This window comes from Hydra vulgaris, chromosome 08 (assembly GCF_038396675.1).
Source record: "Hydra vulgaris chromosome 08, alternate assembly HydraT2T_AEP".
Lineage (NCBI taxonomy): Eukaryota > Metazoa > Cnidaria > Hydrozoa > Anthoathecata > Hydridae > Hydra > Hydra vulgaris.
The window spans coordinates 46,938,429-46,956,275 of NC_088927.1; the positions used below are offsets into that span (position 1 = coordinate 46,938,429).

Genomic DNA, 17,847 nt, shown 5'->3' on the forward strand with positions numbered 1-17,847 from the left:
TTCTAAAGTCTTTTTTTATAGTCCAGCTTAGGCATTAATATTCTATGAGCCATCCTAGTCATAACAAACACGTCTCTTCTCTCAAATCCACAAACAGCAGATGCAGATGTATCTGTCATCTCTTTTACTTCATTTTTATAAGACTGTTTGTGTATGGGGAAAAGAAGGTGCTTTAAAAAGTGAATCCATGAAACTATGAAGATTTTGCATAGGTATTTGACAAGTAAAAACAGACTCTGATTTATTTTCTCTGTCCCAGTGGATCAGCTCCTGTATGGACATACAGGAGGTAATCCAGAATTATGTCAATAAAGTTATTGACTTTACTTCCTTCCTTGACCTAAATTGAATGCCTTCATATTCCTAATTGTTCCGTGTCTTTTAATAGCAAACCTCTTTAATTCCTTGTCTGAGCTTGCTGTTAGAGGAAGACTAAAAGATTCAAAATGAGAAAAACAAACTCATTTTCAATTAAAGAGTAACATTTTCTTTTGTTTCCTCGCTGTCTTAAGAGTGTTATTATGTGTTAAGGGGCCTAAATAGTAATGTGTTTTACTTTAATTAATTTTATACCCCATTTGTAAATACACTTGAACTACTCAAATTAAAATCAAGTGAAATGTTCTTTGGACATCATCAGAAAATCTATGGTCACTCATATAAAGAAAAATAATAGCTTTTCAAGTAGTAAGCCATCTGCAATGGCAGAGATTGCCACACCTAACCTTTTTTAAAATTTGCCTGTAGTTAAACATATAATCAGTTTATAGCAGAGAGATAAATCTGTCGACAATAAACTTAGAAATTTCAGGGAGCTGGAGTAATTCTAACTGCACAATAAGTTCAAGTGTATGAGGTTTTCCGTACTGTTCACTTTAGAAAGAGCCTTTCCAATAAGTTCAGTGAAACCAACTTTGAAACTTGTCGATCTATACAGTGACAATTTTGTGCTTCTAAGGAGACTCATTGCAATGTAGCATAAAAATACACCAGAAACTCTTTTTATCCAACAATTGTTCAAGATTTTTCTTTTTTTTTTTCTATGATATAATCTCAATTTTTTGACGCTAATCATTTACTTTTATTGAAGTGACACAAAGAGAAAGATGATTTTTTAAATTTTACGATCTGACATCTACCGAAAAAAAAAGCTCCCCGGTAGGTAAAGAAAAGTTTATTTTATATTATAAATTTACAAACTTTTTATTTTTATTTATTGTATACCTTGGCACTATAATACTGATGGTAAAAGTTTATTCGTGAATATTGTTTCAAGTGTTCATTAAAGAATATCTTATATTTAAAGTTGTCTATTAAGAAAAAAGTACTGTTATTTGGCAAGAAAAAATTTTAAAAACTTGTTGCCTACATTATGGTAGAAAAAGAAAGCCTAAGTTTTAATGTTTTTTGTTCTCGTTCTAAATATTTAGAATTTGCTGCGGAGAATTATTTAATTCAAACCATAATATAGGATCTCGATATCTGTGGTGGCTTTTAAAGATATAGACAACAGATTATGTTAGTGCAAAAACTGCGTCGAACATAAAAGTGCATGCATGTAAACATCAAATTATTAAATAAGTTTATAACAAAAAAACGTTTTCAAGTGGTTTGATAACTTTATATTTGTAAAACCATCTGTATATTAACGTAAAAATAAAAACGATTTACATTATTTTTTAAATACGGTATAATTAGTTTATATACAAAGATTATTTTTACATGTGAAAGGTAATTGATTATTAACTTATAAATTATTTAAAAAGGGAATGCGTAATTACGCATTCCCTTTTTAAATAATTTATAAGTTGATAATCAAGTTTATTTTAGAGGGTAACCTTGTTCTGTTGATTCAAGGTATTCAAACATTAATATGCAAACGTGTTGTGATCTGAAACTATAAATATTTAATATGAACAATATAATATTATTATTTATTAATTTTTTGAGTAAGTTTGTTTCAATATTATTTTTTCACTTTGGAAACATTTGTTAATTTAATCCGGTTTGCTTTTTTTATCTGTCATTGCGCTTATTTAGTTACTAGCTCGAACACTTATTGCGTAAAATAAATTTATAGGTAAGATTTTTTATTTCACTTGTTTTATTGTTTTTTTTTAATTTTTTAAATAGTTTTAAAACCCTTGCAGAACGGGTCAAACATCACTTAAGTATGTCTCTATTTTTATATGTTTTATAAGAAATTTCATGCAAAAATTATTTATTTCATTCTTTTTGATTTTATTTTTTTTTTACGAAAAATAATTAAAATGGATTGCCACAGATTTAATCCTCCCATTTTATTTTAATCGTATCCTTAAAATTATTCTCAAAAAAAAAATATTAGCACTAAACCCTTCTCTTTCCAGAGAAATGCATTTTCAAATATATATTTAAAAACCAAAAGTTTATTTTCCAAAATGTATTTACTAAAATATTTTACGCATGCGTGAAACATGGTTTCACTGAATGACACCATTAGCGCCCATAAATTTGAAAAGTTTTATGTAAATTTTTCATTTTTTTCATTTTAAGTCTAGATTCTTAAAGTATGTGTGATTAAATTATGTATGCAGTAAATGGAATAAGGTTTTAATATAACATAATATATATATATATATATATATATATATATATATATATATATATATATATATATATATATATATATATATATATATATATATATATATATCAGTTTTATTTCTTTTTGTTTTCAGATATGCCAGAATATACAAATTCGATATGCGGTTGTTTCAATGATATAACTACTTGTTTAATAACATACTTTTTACCTTGCTTGACAGCTGGTAAAAACGCTGAATTTGTGGGAGAAAACTGCCTGTTGTATGGGTGTTTATCGCTTACGTGCGTTAATTTTTTTTTTAATGCAAAAATAAGAGAAAAGATTAGAGAAAAATACAGCATTGAAGTGAGTTTGTTTTTTTTAACTTTTTTAAAACTGGTATTATAAAGAAAATTCTTCGTGTTACAATACTACAAAGTATCATTTAGGAAATAATTTAATATAATAGTTTTGGTTTCTTTGACGTTATTTTTACTATAACAAGGCTCAAATTCAAGACAAATTTACAGAGTTACGCTCTACAATATTAAAGCCGTGTCAAATAGAACCAAGGACGATGATACCTAACAAGGATGATAATTTATAACTTATTTAATATAGGGTTCGTTTCTAAACGATATTGTTTGTTACTGCTGTTGTCCACTTTGCGCCTTAGTACAAGATGCCCAGGTTAAATTTTTTTTTTTTAAACCCGAAAAAATTGTAAAAACAATGTTTTTATTTACCATATAATTTCTCTTATATTTTTTATTACTTATGCCGTTTTTTTCGTTAGGAAATTACAGCACACGGTGGTCCCGGAGTTTTAAGCATGGCAAGAGAATAAACAAACAGAACAAAATTAAAAAAAATGATTTTTAACATAATTATTTAATTGTGTTAATTTATTATTGTTTGGGGAAGTTTAAAAGTTATGTTTTTAACGTTGTATCTGTTATTTACTCTTTAAATTTTTTATTTGTTAGTTTTGATTTTTTTTGTTTTTTGTTTGATTAATCCATAATACAGAAAATTTCGTCCTTAAATCAAAAAAAAAATTAGTAATCATGAAAAAACAAAAATTTGATATTTAAAAATTTTAAATTTATGTTATCTTTTTTTACTTCATAATTACTTCATAACTTGTCAAGGTCCTTTGTACTTTTTAACACGAGATTTCTTTTAAAAAGCTGGCGTGCACTAAAAATATATCAAGCCAAACGTATCTTAAAACATACAACAAATGTATTAAGAGTAAGTAATAATTGTTGAACGTAAGCAACTTTTTTTTTACACGAGACTTTGAAAAACTTAAAGTCTCTCTCAAGTCAAGATTATATCGTTTTCACATCATTCTATATATATATATATATATTTTTAAACATCTTCGCTTCCAACAAGGCTGCAAGCAGCCACTAATTAAAGTTGGAAGTTACTTAAAGGAAAAAGATGAAGATTATAGAGCAAGATAACGATTGACGGACAATTTAAAAGATTGCAAATTATATGAATCAGGAAAGCAAGATTAAGGAAGCGAATTCCAATGAGCTGATGTTCGAGGAAAAAAACTAGACGAATAAGCGTTTTTGGAGCACTTAGGAACAGTCACAGAAAAAGGATGACACTTAATTGAATGACGAGTAACACGAGAATAAAATCACCGTTCATAAATATAGGAAGATCTATATTATTGCGATAACGATTGGCTGGAAAAATTGAGTTTTATCTGAATTAAAGTTCACCAGCCACTGTGAGCCCCATGCTGTAGCAGAAGTGAGATCCTTTTCAAGCTCAAATGATGCCTCCAAGCAATCAGAGGGTGTTGGTTTCTTATCACGACAAGAATAAATGGTAGTATCATCTGCAAACAATGCCACCTTAGATGTGAGAATATCTGGAAGATCGTTAATGTAAATTAAAAAAAGTATAGCGCCAAGGATAGAACCTTGAGGAACACCTGAAGTTACAGAATAAGAAGTAGAGTGTTGTCCATCGAGGACAACTTTTATGCTACAATTGGAAAGGAAGGATTCAATAATCTTAAAGATGTTGCCGGATACACCATAAGAAGAAAGCTTATGAAGAAGACCAGCATGCCAAACTTTATCAAAAGCTTTTGAAATGTCAAGAGCGATGGCCTTAACCTCTCCACCTTCATCTAGTGCACGATAAAACCTGTCAGTTATTACTGTTAGCAAATCAGCTGTAGAACGAGAAGATCGAAATCCATATTTATGGTCAGAAAGTAAGTTATTAGATTCAAGATGAGAAATTAAGTGTTTGTTAATTAAAGATTCAAAAACCTTGGTAGTTAGACGAATCAGATCGCTCTCCAGAATTTTTGAAAATAGGGATAACAGATGCCGCTTTCCAGCAGGCTGGAAAACAAGACTCTGATAAGCACTTGTTGAATAGTTTTGAGAGTATAGATGACAGCTCCGGAGAACACTTCTGCAAGACAATAACAAGTATGTTGTCCGGGCCACAAGTTATAGAAGAGTCAAGGCAGGAAATCACTTTAGATACAGGTGCTGGAGTGATATGAATGTCAAGCAATGAATCAACCTGTTTGTTGGCAATATCAGGTAGAACGCAACTAGTGGAATCAAGAGATGATATTGATGAAAAGCTTTTAGCAAACAATTCAGCTTTGTCTTTAGGTGAGGTGACAAAGTCTGAACCATACAAGAGAGGTGGAATTATAGATTTGCCCTTATTATTGATGTTATTAAAGATTCTCCAGAAGTCACGAGAGCCTAATTTTTGAGAGGAGATACGAGATTTCATGACCTGAGAATAGAGGGTTTTGGCGTTAGACAAAACCTTTTTACAATTGTTTCTAGCAGTAATAAACAGACGTCTGTTTTCTGGAGAATTGTTTTGCTGATAAATATGGAAGTAACGGTTTCGATTGGGAATCGCAGCAACACAGTGTGAGGAAAACCATGGAGGAGAGTGAGGCTTGACCTGGAATTGTCGAGAAGGAATAAAAGATTCCATGCCAGCCTGAATCCACGAAGTTATGTAAGAAGCACATTTGTCGACAGGAAGATAAAAGATTTCTACCCAAGGGCCATCACGAAGAAAATCACGGATAGAATCCCAGTCAGCTTTACTGTAGTTGTAAGAGGTTCGATAATAGGGGGATTCAGGTGATGAAGAAGAATGAGGTATTAGTTTTAGAGAGATCAAACTGTGATCAGAAGAATCTAAAGGTGAATGTGGAGAAACTGAGCACTGACTAGGATCAGAAACAAGACATAAGTCGAGTAGAGAAGGTAGATGATTCGGGTTGTCAGGTCAATGTCAAAAAGAGTGCAGTCTTGAGATGAAGGAGAGCGATATAGAACAAAGAGATCGTTATCAAATGACATGAGTTTTATATCGGTTTCAATTTTTTTTTAATTTTAATAATATAAATGTTATTATACCATTTTTACTGTAAATAAAAAGTAACAATAAAGTTTAAAATAAAACAAAATATTACCTTGATGCTATGGTAAACATTAAAAAATACAATAAAAAAACAGACAGCCTCTAAAGATGCTGTCGGTGAGAAAGAGTACAATTAAAATATTTCTAGTAGTCTTGATGCAAAAAATTAAAACAAGTTTTATAAATAAATTGCTTTGTAATTTGATTTTCGTGCACCAAAATAAACCAACTCTTTTTTTTTAGACTCTTTTGGTTAACTTTTTTGCTGCAGTACTTGGAGCTTTTTTCCTTAACTGTTTTGTTTATTTACCGCTTACCACACCAACGTTCCAAATAATACTGATCAGCAGCCGTATTCACATCTCTCCGTTAAGCTTAACGGAGCTTTTGTCTAAAATTTCATTACAATATTTCTAAGTAAAGAAACGACGAAAATTTCTATAAATTCGTTTAAATAAAACTAATACCAAAATAAAACATTTATGTTTAACAAATTATATATTTAAAGAATTTTTAAATTATTGTAGTTAATAATAATTTTTGACTAACGCTCCGTTAAGTTTAACGGAGAGATGAGAATACGGCCCCAGTACTATTTGGCACTTTACGGATTTGCTTTACTACTTTATCATTTAACTTATAAGGTCCTCTTTTTCTTTATTTTTATATGTCAATAACTGCTCTATTTCACAAAACCTCTGTTAATTTTTCTTTAATAAATTTGAGCTTAAGAGATAATTCATCAATAACGAAGGTTTAAATTTAGATAATAAAACAAAAGCAAAAAGACAACAAGCATTTCCTCACTGAGTTTTAAATTAAACAAATTAGTAGATAAACTCTTTAATTTTAATAAAAATCACCACGCAGAAGGTAATTTTTTATTTAGCGTTGCGTAATTGATGGAAGATCGCTAATAGACATTTCTCTAATTCGATTGCGAAACTGATTTCTCAGCTTCAAAAAGAGGCCAATAAGGACAAAGTTGTAAACAAATTATATTCGTACAAAATAAAAATGTCTTATTTTAACTTTAGCATTATCGACCAATATTGAAAAAAAGTGGAAGAGGAAAGTATTACTGTATATCATTGTATGGAAATTCATTTTATAATAGAAATATAAAAAAATTAATATTGGTCTGTCTTCTTTTCCGAACCAAGAGAAAAACACGACGTTCACAAAGCTCGGTGTAACAAAATATGTTAATATACTATATTATATAGACGTAAAGAAGGTCTATATTATATAGACGTAAAGAAGGTGCTGATAATTTTGAAATAATGAAACGCACTAAAGCGCGGGAGTTTCACTTTAGGCCTTAGGAGATAAAAATCAGTAGCAGTAAAAAATCTTTTAAAAAAAGAAATGAAGTTTAAAGCTTGTGTTCATTTAAGACAACACAAGAAAAATTACCTTGAAAATCTCTATGTAAAAGGTCAAAATATCCAGAGTTCACGAAAAAGTCAAGCGATAAAAAACTTTATACATTACTGGATTTCACAAATAGTTAAAATAGTGAAAACTGTAAGCTGTTGCCATCCGAAAAAAACAATCGTTTAAAAAGAGTAGTAGTTTATGAAAACTAATAGAGCTTGCTTGAAGAATATAAAAGTTTAAAAATAATCAACGACCAATTGAAAAATAATAGTTTTAGTTACAAAAAAGATGATAAATGTTTTAACTCGTTGACTGGCATGAGATAAGAAATATTTGGCATTTTATTTAAATATTTAAATCCAAGAAATGAACGTGAAAGTATGAAGTATTATTATCCTGAACATCATTCTGAGGAAAATTTACTCAAAGAATTGTTTACATATCCTTCATATTTTACATATCTGGTTATAGGTGAAACATGATTGACCAACTATCGATTGACCAACTATTCATGTTATTAACATGGCTAAGACTTTTTTTATTTAAATTTTACTTCCTGGTTTAAGACACCAAAATCTACTGTGTCGAGATCTTATTATATGGTTAAATTTGAGATACCTTATACTCGGTGCAATACTATTTGGTTCTAATTTAAATTACCAAAAACTTAACATGTCGTAATGTTTCAAATAGACTTATCCTAAAACAAAAGTTATTATTGACTGTTTTGAATTGGTTTGTCAAAGAATTTCAAGCCTTACAGTTTAAAGTAGCTTGTTTTCCCACTATAAGCATCATTTTATCTTTAAAGGATTAGTTGGAATTGCTTTTTTTAACATTTTGTTAGTGAGCTACTTGTTGGTTCTATTTCTGATATTGAAATAGTTAACTAATAAGGACTTTTGAAAAGAGAGCTATAGGAGAGTGGACATTCTGTAATGGCTGATAAAGATTTTTTAATATCTGATTTCTTAAGCCTTTTGGTATAACACTTAATATTCCCGCCTTTTTAAATTGAAGAAATCAACAATTACACAAAGGAAGGTTCAGGTAGTTTGTTCCAGAAGAAGAGACAGTCTGTGGATGAAAAAAATAGACAATTGTTTTTACTAATTTATTCTTGCTCTGTTTTTTAAAAACATGTAAATTAATATATATATATATATATATATATATATATATATATATATATATATATATATATATATATATATATATATATATATATGTATATATATAAACTATGATAGTGTATTCTACAACTAGAGTGCTCAATATTCTGAAAAAACAGAGCAATAATAAGTTAGTATAAACACTTATCTAATTTTCTTCAACAAGATGTTTTACCATCAGTAAGACCTACTGATGGTGAATCAACTTGTTAAAAAAAATTAGTGTTTTTACTAATTTATATATATATATATATATATATATATATATATATATATATATATATATATATATATATATATATACATATATATATACACACACACACAGTAGAATCTCTCTAATTCGAATTATGGAGGTTTTCGAATTAAGGAGATTCGAATTAGATAGATTATACTCTGTGTGTGTGTATATATATATATATATATATATATATATATATATATATATATATATATATATATATATATATATATATATATATTTCTAGAATTGATTTACAAGTCCATCTGGACTTGCACCAAAACAAGGAATGCATAGTTGATCATAAAATCTAGTTTTAATAATTTTATTATGATTTAACATTTCTTTGACATTTGTGAATTTTTTATTGTCTTCTTAAACTGTTTTACCAAAAATTCAAAGTTTTTTTTTTTAATAGGTAAACAGAAAAATTAGTAACCTAGAAGGATTATTTAAGCGATTTGTCGCTATTTGTTTAAATTTTTGTCCTTACTAGCCTAGTTTTAATGTTGAGAAAATAGTTGCGCAAACGAATTAGAGAATTGTAGTCAATTTCGTTTTACTTTGATACAATGACGTAAATAAATAACTAGATGTCTTACTTCGGGATTTTTATAAAATAAAAGTGAAGCCGATTTATTTGTTTACTATTTTAATCAGCCATTATTATATCGGGCAGAAAACTGTAAATATCATATAATGTAGAGAGTAAATCCGTGACATTATTTTTTTTGCCTTGCTAAAGTATTTATTTAATTCAATTATTTTTATCAAAAAATGGTAAATTCTTGTGCTGCATATGATTGCTCTAATAGATATATAAAAGGCGGCACGAAATCCTTTCATAAATTTCCTCTTCAAAATTCTGAATTATGTAAAAGATGGATTGTTGCTTTGAAACGTGAAAATTTTCTTCCATCCAAACACACCTGTATCTGCAGCGACCATTTTTTAGAATCAGACTACAATTATTGTATCCCAGACAAAAAAAATCCAAGTCTTGATCATCATCAAAAGCCTATTTTAAAATGTAATGCTGTGCCATCAGTTTTTATATTTTCTACAAATATTCAAAAGACAAAAAGGAAACTCCCATCAATACGAACATCAGTAAATTCATTATCTAAATTTGATCCTTTATCGAAAAAAACAAAGTTTGATGTTTACCCTGCAATAGACAAACCCAGCAAAGAAATTAATTTAACACATAATGATCAGCCAGAAAACACTATTGAAAAAAATGACCACACCAGTCAATCTCCAACACAATCTATAAGATCTTTATCACCAGCAAAAGAAAAATTAAAAAAAAAAGTGAAGGCTTTACAGCAAAAATTAAGAAGAAAAGAAAAGAAAATCTGTTCTTTACAAGACATGGTTTCCCTTTTAAAATCTAAAAATTATTTGACCACTGATGCTGCCACTGTTTTAAGCGAAAATTTTTCTGGACTCTCATATGAAATTATTAAGAACCAATTTTCCAATCAAAATGTTAAACCAAAAGGTCACAGATACAACGATGAAGTGAAAAAATTCGCTTTAATTCTTTATTTTTATTCTCCACGTGCGTTTAACTTTCTTCGGCCAATGTTATGTCTTCCTGCTGCCAGTTCAATATCACATTGGACATCATCTGTAAATTGTAATCCTGGTTTATTCCTTGATGTTTTTTCATAGCTTGGTCATAAACAGAAAACAGATATTAATTTTAAGCATTGTGCTCTTATTATTGATGCTATGGCAATCAAAAACAGTATAACTTATGACAAAAGTTCAGGTCACTATATTGGTTTTTGTGATTTTGGTAAAGATATTTCTGTATATGAACCTGATACTCCAGCTACAGAGGCATTAATTTTCATGTTAGTTGGTTTGCGAGGACATTGGAAAACACCCATTGGTTATGTTTTATCAAATAAATTTAAAGCAAGTGATTTAACATGTTTTATTAAAAATATTTTAGATGTGGCTTTGACATATGAACTTTGTATCAAAAGTATTACATTTGATGGTACTAGTACAAATTTAAATTCTGTTGTCCCATTTGGATGTAAGTTTGGCAAAGTCATAGACGATATAGTTAGTACTTTTTCATATAACAATGAACTGCTCCACATTTTCCTAGACCCATGCCATATGCTTAAATTAGCTAGAAATTCTCTAAATGATTTGGGTGTTTTTATTGATGATGAGGGCCACTATATTAAATGGAGTTATATAAAAGCTTTGTTTGAGTTACAAGAGCTAGAAGGTTTAAAATTTGCAAACAAACTTTCAAGAAAACATATTGAATTTCATCGCCACAAAATGAATGTCAAAATAGCTGGCCAAACCCTTAGCAGCTCTGTTGCTGATGCAATTGAATTTTTAATGGTATCACAGCATCCATCTTTCTTAGGAGCAAATAGTACAATCCGTTTTATAAGAGTTATTGATAAATTATTTGACATGCTCAATTCCAGAAATCCAAATATTAAACACTTTAAGAAACCTCTATATCTTAATAATCAGCTTTATTGGAAAGATTTTTTAAACAATACGATTACTTATCTGAGCAAGTTGACTGATATTAATAGCATTCCATCGCTTTTACATTGAAGAAAGACATTTGTTATAGGTTTAAATGTAGATGCTAAAAGCACTCTAAAATTATCCACCAATCTGTTAACGTTTCATGAGAAACCATTTAAGTATGTTCTAACTTACAAATATTCCCAAGATCATCTTGAACTACTATTTGCTTGCATTCGTGGAAAAAATGGTTACAACAACAATCCTGATGTAGTGCAGTTTAAGTCATCGTTCAAACGGATTCTTCTGCGAAACTCCATAGTTGGATCGAGTCATGCTAACTGCCTGATGTTTGAGCCATATTCTAATGGCTCTATTTTTTCTCTTAGTTGGAAAAAAAGGTTGTGTTCTGTTGATAATTTTGACCAAGAGGATATTGACTTTGAAGAAGTTTTTTTGTACTGCGATGAACTTCAAATGTCTAGCTACAAAGAAGCAATATTGGGATATATCTCTGGTTTTATAGTCAGAAAGTTAATAAATACTATTTCATGTAATGTTTGTGCTCAATCATTAACTGATATTTTATCATACGAACATTCCTATGCGAAATCTCATTCTTCACTAAATAATATGAAAGATCGTGGTGGTTTGTTTTTGCCATCAAGGGATGTTGTTTCTGTTGCGAGTTGTGTGAGAAAGTATTTAATTTCTTTATTAGTGGTAAAGATTTTAAAAATCCAAAAATAACCTCAGATAAAAATATAAAGCATAAGATGATTGTGTTAACAAATTAATTATTAAAAAAAAAGTCTTTAAAGGACTTTCAATTATTAAAAAAAAAGTCTTTAAAGGATAGTCACGACTTAGAATTGTGGACTGAGAATAAAGATTTGCATTCCAGCCAGCTTGTTAGAAAGATATGTGAATATTACTTTAGAATTCGAATGTTCAGATATGCCCAGGATTATTCCACTAAAGTTCTAAGAAAGTCGTCAACTGGTTTAAGACAACAAACTAACAAATTAATATTGTTCAAGGGTTTATGAATATTTCATTTTAAAAATATTTCATTGTATAAAATATTTCATTGTATAAAACTTTTATTAAAATAATAAAGTATATTATACGATGTTTTAGTTTGATGTTCTAAATGCAAATATGTTTTTAAATATATATTTTTGTGGCTATAAAAACAGTTTGTTTTAGTTTGTTATAACAAACTAAACATGCTAACAATATCATGTCCAATCTTTGACCAAAAAATATGTATGTATTGACTGTATGCTCACTAAATTGATCGTCTGTGATTCTAATCATCTTTAATTCCAAGAGTAAGGACGTTAAAATTGCCAATATCTTTTCATATGAATGTGATTGCTAAAAGCTTTTTGCCCGATATAATAATGGCTTCCAACGCATTAAATTGGCTTCACTAAAAACGGCGAAGTTAGATATCTAGTTATTTATTTATATCATTGCTTTGATATCACGTTTTGACTAGGGAATTGCGACATCTATTGAAGTATCAAAAAACTATCGGTAGAAATGATACTGAAAGTGCGAAGTCCCTTTAGCCACTACCGAACTCAATGTCAAAAAAAAAAAAAATGGTAATAATAATAATACGAATTTTTTAAAATAAATTTAATTAAAAATATTTTTTCTAAATAAAAAAACTTGAGAGCATAACAATTTTACCTAAACATTTGACATTTTATTAAAGTTAAATTATGTGAATTTAATTTAAAATAATTCTCCATTAAATTTTTTATTAAAATTAAATTATACAGTACAATCTCTCTAATTCGAATCTCCTTAATTCGAAAACCTCCATAATTCGATTAAATGCAAAGTCACTGTGAAATGCGTTTAAGAAAAATCAACTTTCTATAATTCACAAATCTCCCTAATTCGAACTTTTATTTTTCCCCATAAAATTCGAATTAGAGATTCTACTGTATTAAGTAAATTTTATAAAATAATTATTTTTCAAATACTTTTATGGTTTAATTTTTTTTCGCAGAAAATTTTTCTTTTAAAAATAAAATTTACAGGTCTGTCTAAAAAAATTAAATCACTTTCTTCAAAACAATAAAACAATGTTGTGAGAACAATATTGTTTTATTGTTTTGCAGAAAGTGACATCTTAAGAGTTGATAATGCCAAGAGCAAGTCCTTGGGAATTCTTTCAAAAAGATTTTTACGGCAAAGATGTTGTCCAATGCAGTGTCCATCAAAAATAAACACCAAGCTAGGCAGCACCACAGGAATAAAGTTTCAACTTCGAGGCTGCCACAAAGACATTTTTAACAGTATTAAAAATGACAGAAAAAAGCGATCATCTGAAACTACAACTGAAGCATTGGCAGTGGAGACAATTGGTGAACCTGCGGATTAAAATGTAAGTCAAGCCCAGATTGTTAAAGGAGATAAAAAAATGAAAATGGACATTTCTTCTTATCGCAAAGTATAACAAAATTTTCCTCAAATGATAAGCGACAGCTCATAGCAGACTTAAAAATCATGAAATCTTTGTGCGTGTTAAATTTATCGTTTACACATGTTGCTTCTGACGGGTTCAAAGATCTTATGGGTTTCACAATGTCTGAAATTAATCTTAAAGCACCTTCCACATATTCAAGGAGCAAGATACCCATCTTATACCAAAATATCAGAGAGGCAATTTTGATTACCATGATAAAGGATTTAGCAAATGTTGATGCTGTTGGTTTCACAACGGATCTGTGGTCAAGTAGAAGCAATGATGCTTTAACTTTGCACTACATAAATTCCAATTATAAGCTTAAGTACTTTTTGCTTGGATGTGTTGCATTCCCCGAGCGATACACTGGAGATAACATTGCTCACAAAACAGATACAATCATCAGTGAATTACTTTTTAAGTCAGACTGGAAAATGACGTGTGTCTCTGAAAGTGCTGCTAACATGTTGTCAAGAATGAAGAAATCATCAATGATTGACAATGAAAATACTACTTGTACTGTACATATTCTCCACTTGGTAATAACGCAAGGTGTCAGTTCTGTAGAGGAAGTTAATGAGACATTTCAAGCTTGCTAAAAGCTTGCTTCAAGAATAAACAAGTCAATTGCTAGTCAGTGAAGAATCTTCGATGTCTGCAAGGAAGAAAATATCAACTTTAAAAAATCATCACACCATGCAAGCCAAGATGGAATAGTGGGTTTATGTGCATGATCTCTATTTTACATCTCAAACCAGCATTGGAAGCTATTACAAACAGCAACTTAAAAACTGATGACCTTTTAAGATCGCTTATCCCTACGCAAGAGCATTTTGAAGTGATTCAAAAAATTATTTCAATTTTACAAGTGTTCAGTGACTTCACAGATGTTGTTTCTTCAGAAAAGTATCCTACAGCTCATCTAATTCCTGGCTTGTTTGATATTCAAGAAAAAATTAAACTATTAATTTTACCAAGCAATACCATTGCAACTAATTTAGTGCCCAAACTACTATCAAATTTCATCAAAAGGTTTCCAGATTGTGCCTTAGATTTGAGCATTAATGAATTAGCTTATTTCCTTGACCCCAAATTTAAAGGTCACTTACTACCAAGATTTGTAAGAAAGAGTCTTGTTATTTCACAGTTGAAAAGATGTGCTTTAGGAGATGAGCAAGCCGAAGAGATGCAACTTTTGCCAGCAGCAAGCACACCTCAAGAGCAACAAGACCTTTTCCCAGCTGACGCATTTCTTCAAGAGATGATGAGCCACAGCAGCCAGGAGTTACCTCACTTTTGCACGTCTAAAACATCACCATTTGAAACTGAAATGGAAGCGTACAAATGACTAGGCTTTCCACCAAAAAATTTTGGTGGAAATTTTAAATTGGAGGAAGATTCACTCTCCTCAACTACCTCTTTTGGCAGGAGTAGCCAAAAAAGTTTTGTGTATTCCAGCATCATCAACGTCATATGGAGAGTGTTTTTACTAGCAGGAAATATCGTTACGTGCAAAAGAACATTGTTAAAATCAGAAACAATTGAAAAACTTGTTTACATTAAACAAAACATTTCAAAAGCTATTATTAAGAAGTGGTCAGTTGAAGAAGACGAGTAGAACATTGATGAAGACTTTGTTTTGCACTTTCATTAAAATTTTCTGGTTTAAATAAAAATACCATTTAAAAATACTTCTTCTGATTCTTTATTAAATTGGGGCTCAACAAATCATTTTTTTTTGTCTCATCAAAAACGTTTATTGATGTATGGCACTGATATTTTACCAATTAAATGGAGCATTTATAAAGTTAATGAGTTTAAATACTGTAAATAGCAAGTTCTCTTAATTGCTTGTTTTAAGTATTGGCTATAATTCTTCAAAATATAATCAAACGAGCCAAATCAAAATTCTTTAAAAATAGTCAAACGAGTTTTTATAATGTTGTATGAATTTTTTTAAATTTATTGTTTGTATTTCTCACAAGTGTTGGAGACTTGAGTTTGAACTATATTTATTTTTATTAATAAAATATATATACAAAAAAAAAAAACTAATGTAGATCTGATCAAGCCTTGATGTATATTTTGTCTCTGGGGAAATAAAAACCAAATAAAAAAATGTTAATTTTTGTTGAAAATTTCAAAAGGGTGGAGTGTTGTAAAAAATATGAACAATCATATAAGATAGTATCATATGTCTTGAAGGCGAGCTAACCAAGAGAGGTGTTTAGTTCTTTTGATAGTGGTGTTAATTTAAGTTTACACTATCAAACACTTTTAAAAGATACCGTTCAATACCGAACTTTAGAAAGTGTTGATATTTAAAAAACTTACTTTCAATTTCAATATCATAACTTCGGTAGTGACTGGTTATTAATACCGACCAGAATATAATACCAACTTTTCTCACTACCGCAATCCCTTAGTTTTGACAAATAAGTAAATTGAAAGTAAATATCAATTAACTTAACCCTTTACAGGCCAAATTATGACAAATTAATGTAAAAAACATTATTTTTTGTTATACTAACAATTTAAGTTCACAAAATAAGTTGTTGAAAAAAAAAATTCAAAATTTTGTAATTTTGGTCAAATTTGGGTTTGATGCCATATGGCATCATTGGTCAATAAAGATAATATCTGAAAACAAAGTTATAAAACATTTTTATTGAAATATATATAAACAGCAAAGGCAAAAAACTTTTTGTTCAAAAAGCATGTTTATTCTAATATATGTAAGCACTAAATACAGTTTTACTCAACTATGAAAGTCTACATAGCAGTTGCGATTGGCTAACAAGCAAAGGAAAACATTACATTTTGCACACATCATTCTGCTATAACTCTGACACAGCCTGCATCTTTTTTTATCTTTTTGTGGTTTTGGCCAGTGTCCTATATGATCATACCTAATATCATTATTAGGGATTGGTATGACTGGTTTCTTTCTATTCCTTTGTTGAACTTGCTTGATACCGCTAAGTTTAGCTGGTCTTCCCCTACCCTGGATTGCTTTTGATTTATTCGCTTGGATAAGAGCATTTGAAATATCTACTGTAAATTCTGCTAATGCTTGGTGTTTGTTGATTGGAAGACCTAATTGCTGATAATGCCATTTATATAAGATACAGGCATTCACTTTGGCCACATCTACAAAATGCCAGAACACTTTGATGTACCATCGTCGTGTTTTTACTTCTGTGCGGTACAAGGCAATTAGCATATCTGCTAGATCTACACCTCCCATGCATTTATTGTATGCTGGCACTATATATGGGCAAGCAACGTTTTTTTTTTCTTTTGTTTTGCTGCGCCAGCGGTATATGGTACTCAAAGGTGCTATGCCAAAACAGTTGGATACTAAATGAACAATACTGTTGTCTAACCATTTTACAACAATTAGTGCAGAATTTTTATCAATACAATAATCAAGTGAACCTCTATCTTTTTTCTTGAGTTCTTTTGATGGTATTACTGGGCACCCATGCAAACGATTTGGTCTGATTGTGCCTGCAGCTTTTATTCCAATACCTTTAAGGTATTGGATCAAATCAAGGGTGGAAAACCAATTATCAAAGAAAACAACTTTGTCTTCATGTTTAGGTAACTCCATGCACAAATACGCCACTGATTGAGCACTTACAGATAAATGACTATACTCTGCTGGTATTGTACTTTCCTTTCCAGCATAAAGGTAAAAATCATACATCATTCCAGACCGCCCAGCTCTGACCATGTTTTTAAAACCCCATTTACATGGTTTTTTAGGATTATATTGTCGTATCTTTGAGTATTTAGTTTTTGAAGGTATTATTTGTTCATCAATAGCATGGAAACGTTCAGGTTCTAAACTAATGCATTGTTTTTGGATCAACTCAATGACAGGTGCAATTTTAAATAACTTTCCACTATCTTCTGAAAAAGTTGTGTTGTCTACAAAGTGTAGATTTTGCTGCAATAGTTTATATCTGTTTCTCGGCATATTGTCAGCAATTAGAGGATATCGAAGAGAAGTGGACCAATAGCTACTGTAGGCAGGTAGTTTAACTAGCCCCAT

The 17,847-nt window shown here is 29.8% G+C and overlaps 3 protein-coding genes across 3 annotated transcripts; 2 read left to right on the forward strand and 1 right to left on the reverse strand.

Annotated features, from left to right (window-relative positions):
• The first annotated feature begins 1,980 nt into the window (after window positions 1–1,980).
• On the forward strand, window positions 1,981–3,558 carry LOC100213815 (uncharacterized). The gene is made up of 4 exons (XM_065803829.1): window positions 1,981–2,080; window positions 2,721–2,932; window positions 3,188–3,256; window positions 3,363–3,558. The coding sequence occupies exons 2-4, from the start codon at window positions 2,723–2,725 to the stop codon at window positions 3,411–3,413; spliced, it is 330 nt and encodes a 109-aa protein (XP_065659901.1). The 5' UTR covers window positions 1,981–2,080; window positions 2,721–2,722; the 3' UTR covers window positions 3,414–3,558.
• A 6,013-nt stretch (window positions 3,559–9,571) lies between these two features.
• On the forward strand, window positions 9,572–10,471 carry LOC136083366 (THAP domain-containing protein 1-like). The gene has a single exon (XM_065802762.1). It carries the CDS (start codon window positions 9,572–9,574, stop codon window positions 10,469–10,471), a length of 900 nt encoding a protein of 299 aa, XP_065658834.1.
• A 6,077-nt stretch (window positions 10,472–16,548) lies between these two features.
• Window positions 16,549–17,847, reverse strand: LOC136083368 (piggyBac transposable element-derived protein 3-like). Its single transcript, XM_065802763.1, has one exon. The coding sequence runs from the start codon at window positions 17,845–17,847 to the stop codon at window positions 16,549–16,551; it is 1,299 nt and encodes a 432-aa protein (XP_065658835.1).

What these genes read in the sequence shown, in the direction of transcription:
- LOC100213815 (XM_065803829.1), top strand. Translation starts at nt 2,723, where the DNA reads ATGCCAGAATATACAAATTCGATATGCGGTTGTTTCAATGATATAACT. An exon ending in GAGAAAAATACAGCATTGAA is followed by an intron (nt 2,933 to 3,187) that starts GTGAGTTTGTTT and finishes TATTTAATATAG; the next exon opens with GGTTCGTTTCTAAACGATAT. An exon ending in CCTTAGTACAAGATGCCCAG is followed by an intron (nt 3,257 to 3,362) that starts GTTAAATTTTTT and finishes TTTTTTCGTTAG; the next exon opens with GAAATTACAGCACACGGTGG.
- LOC136083368 (XM_065802763.1), bottom strand. Translation starts at nt 17,847, where the DNA reads ATGGGGCTAGTTAAACTACCTGCCTACAGTAGCTATTGGTCCACTTCT.
- LOC136083366 (XM_065802762.1), top strand. Translation starts at nt 9,572, where the DNA reads ATGGTAAATTCTTGTGCTGCATATGATTGCTCTAATAGATATATAAAA.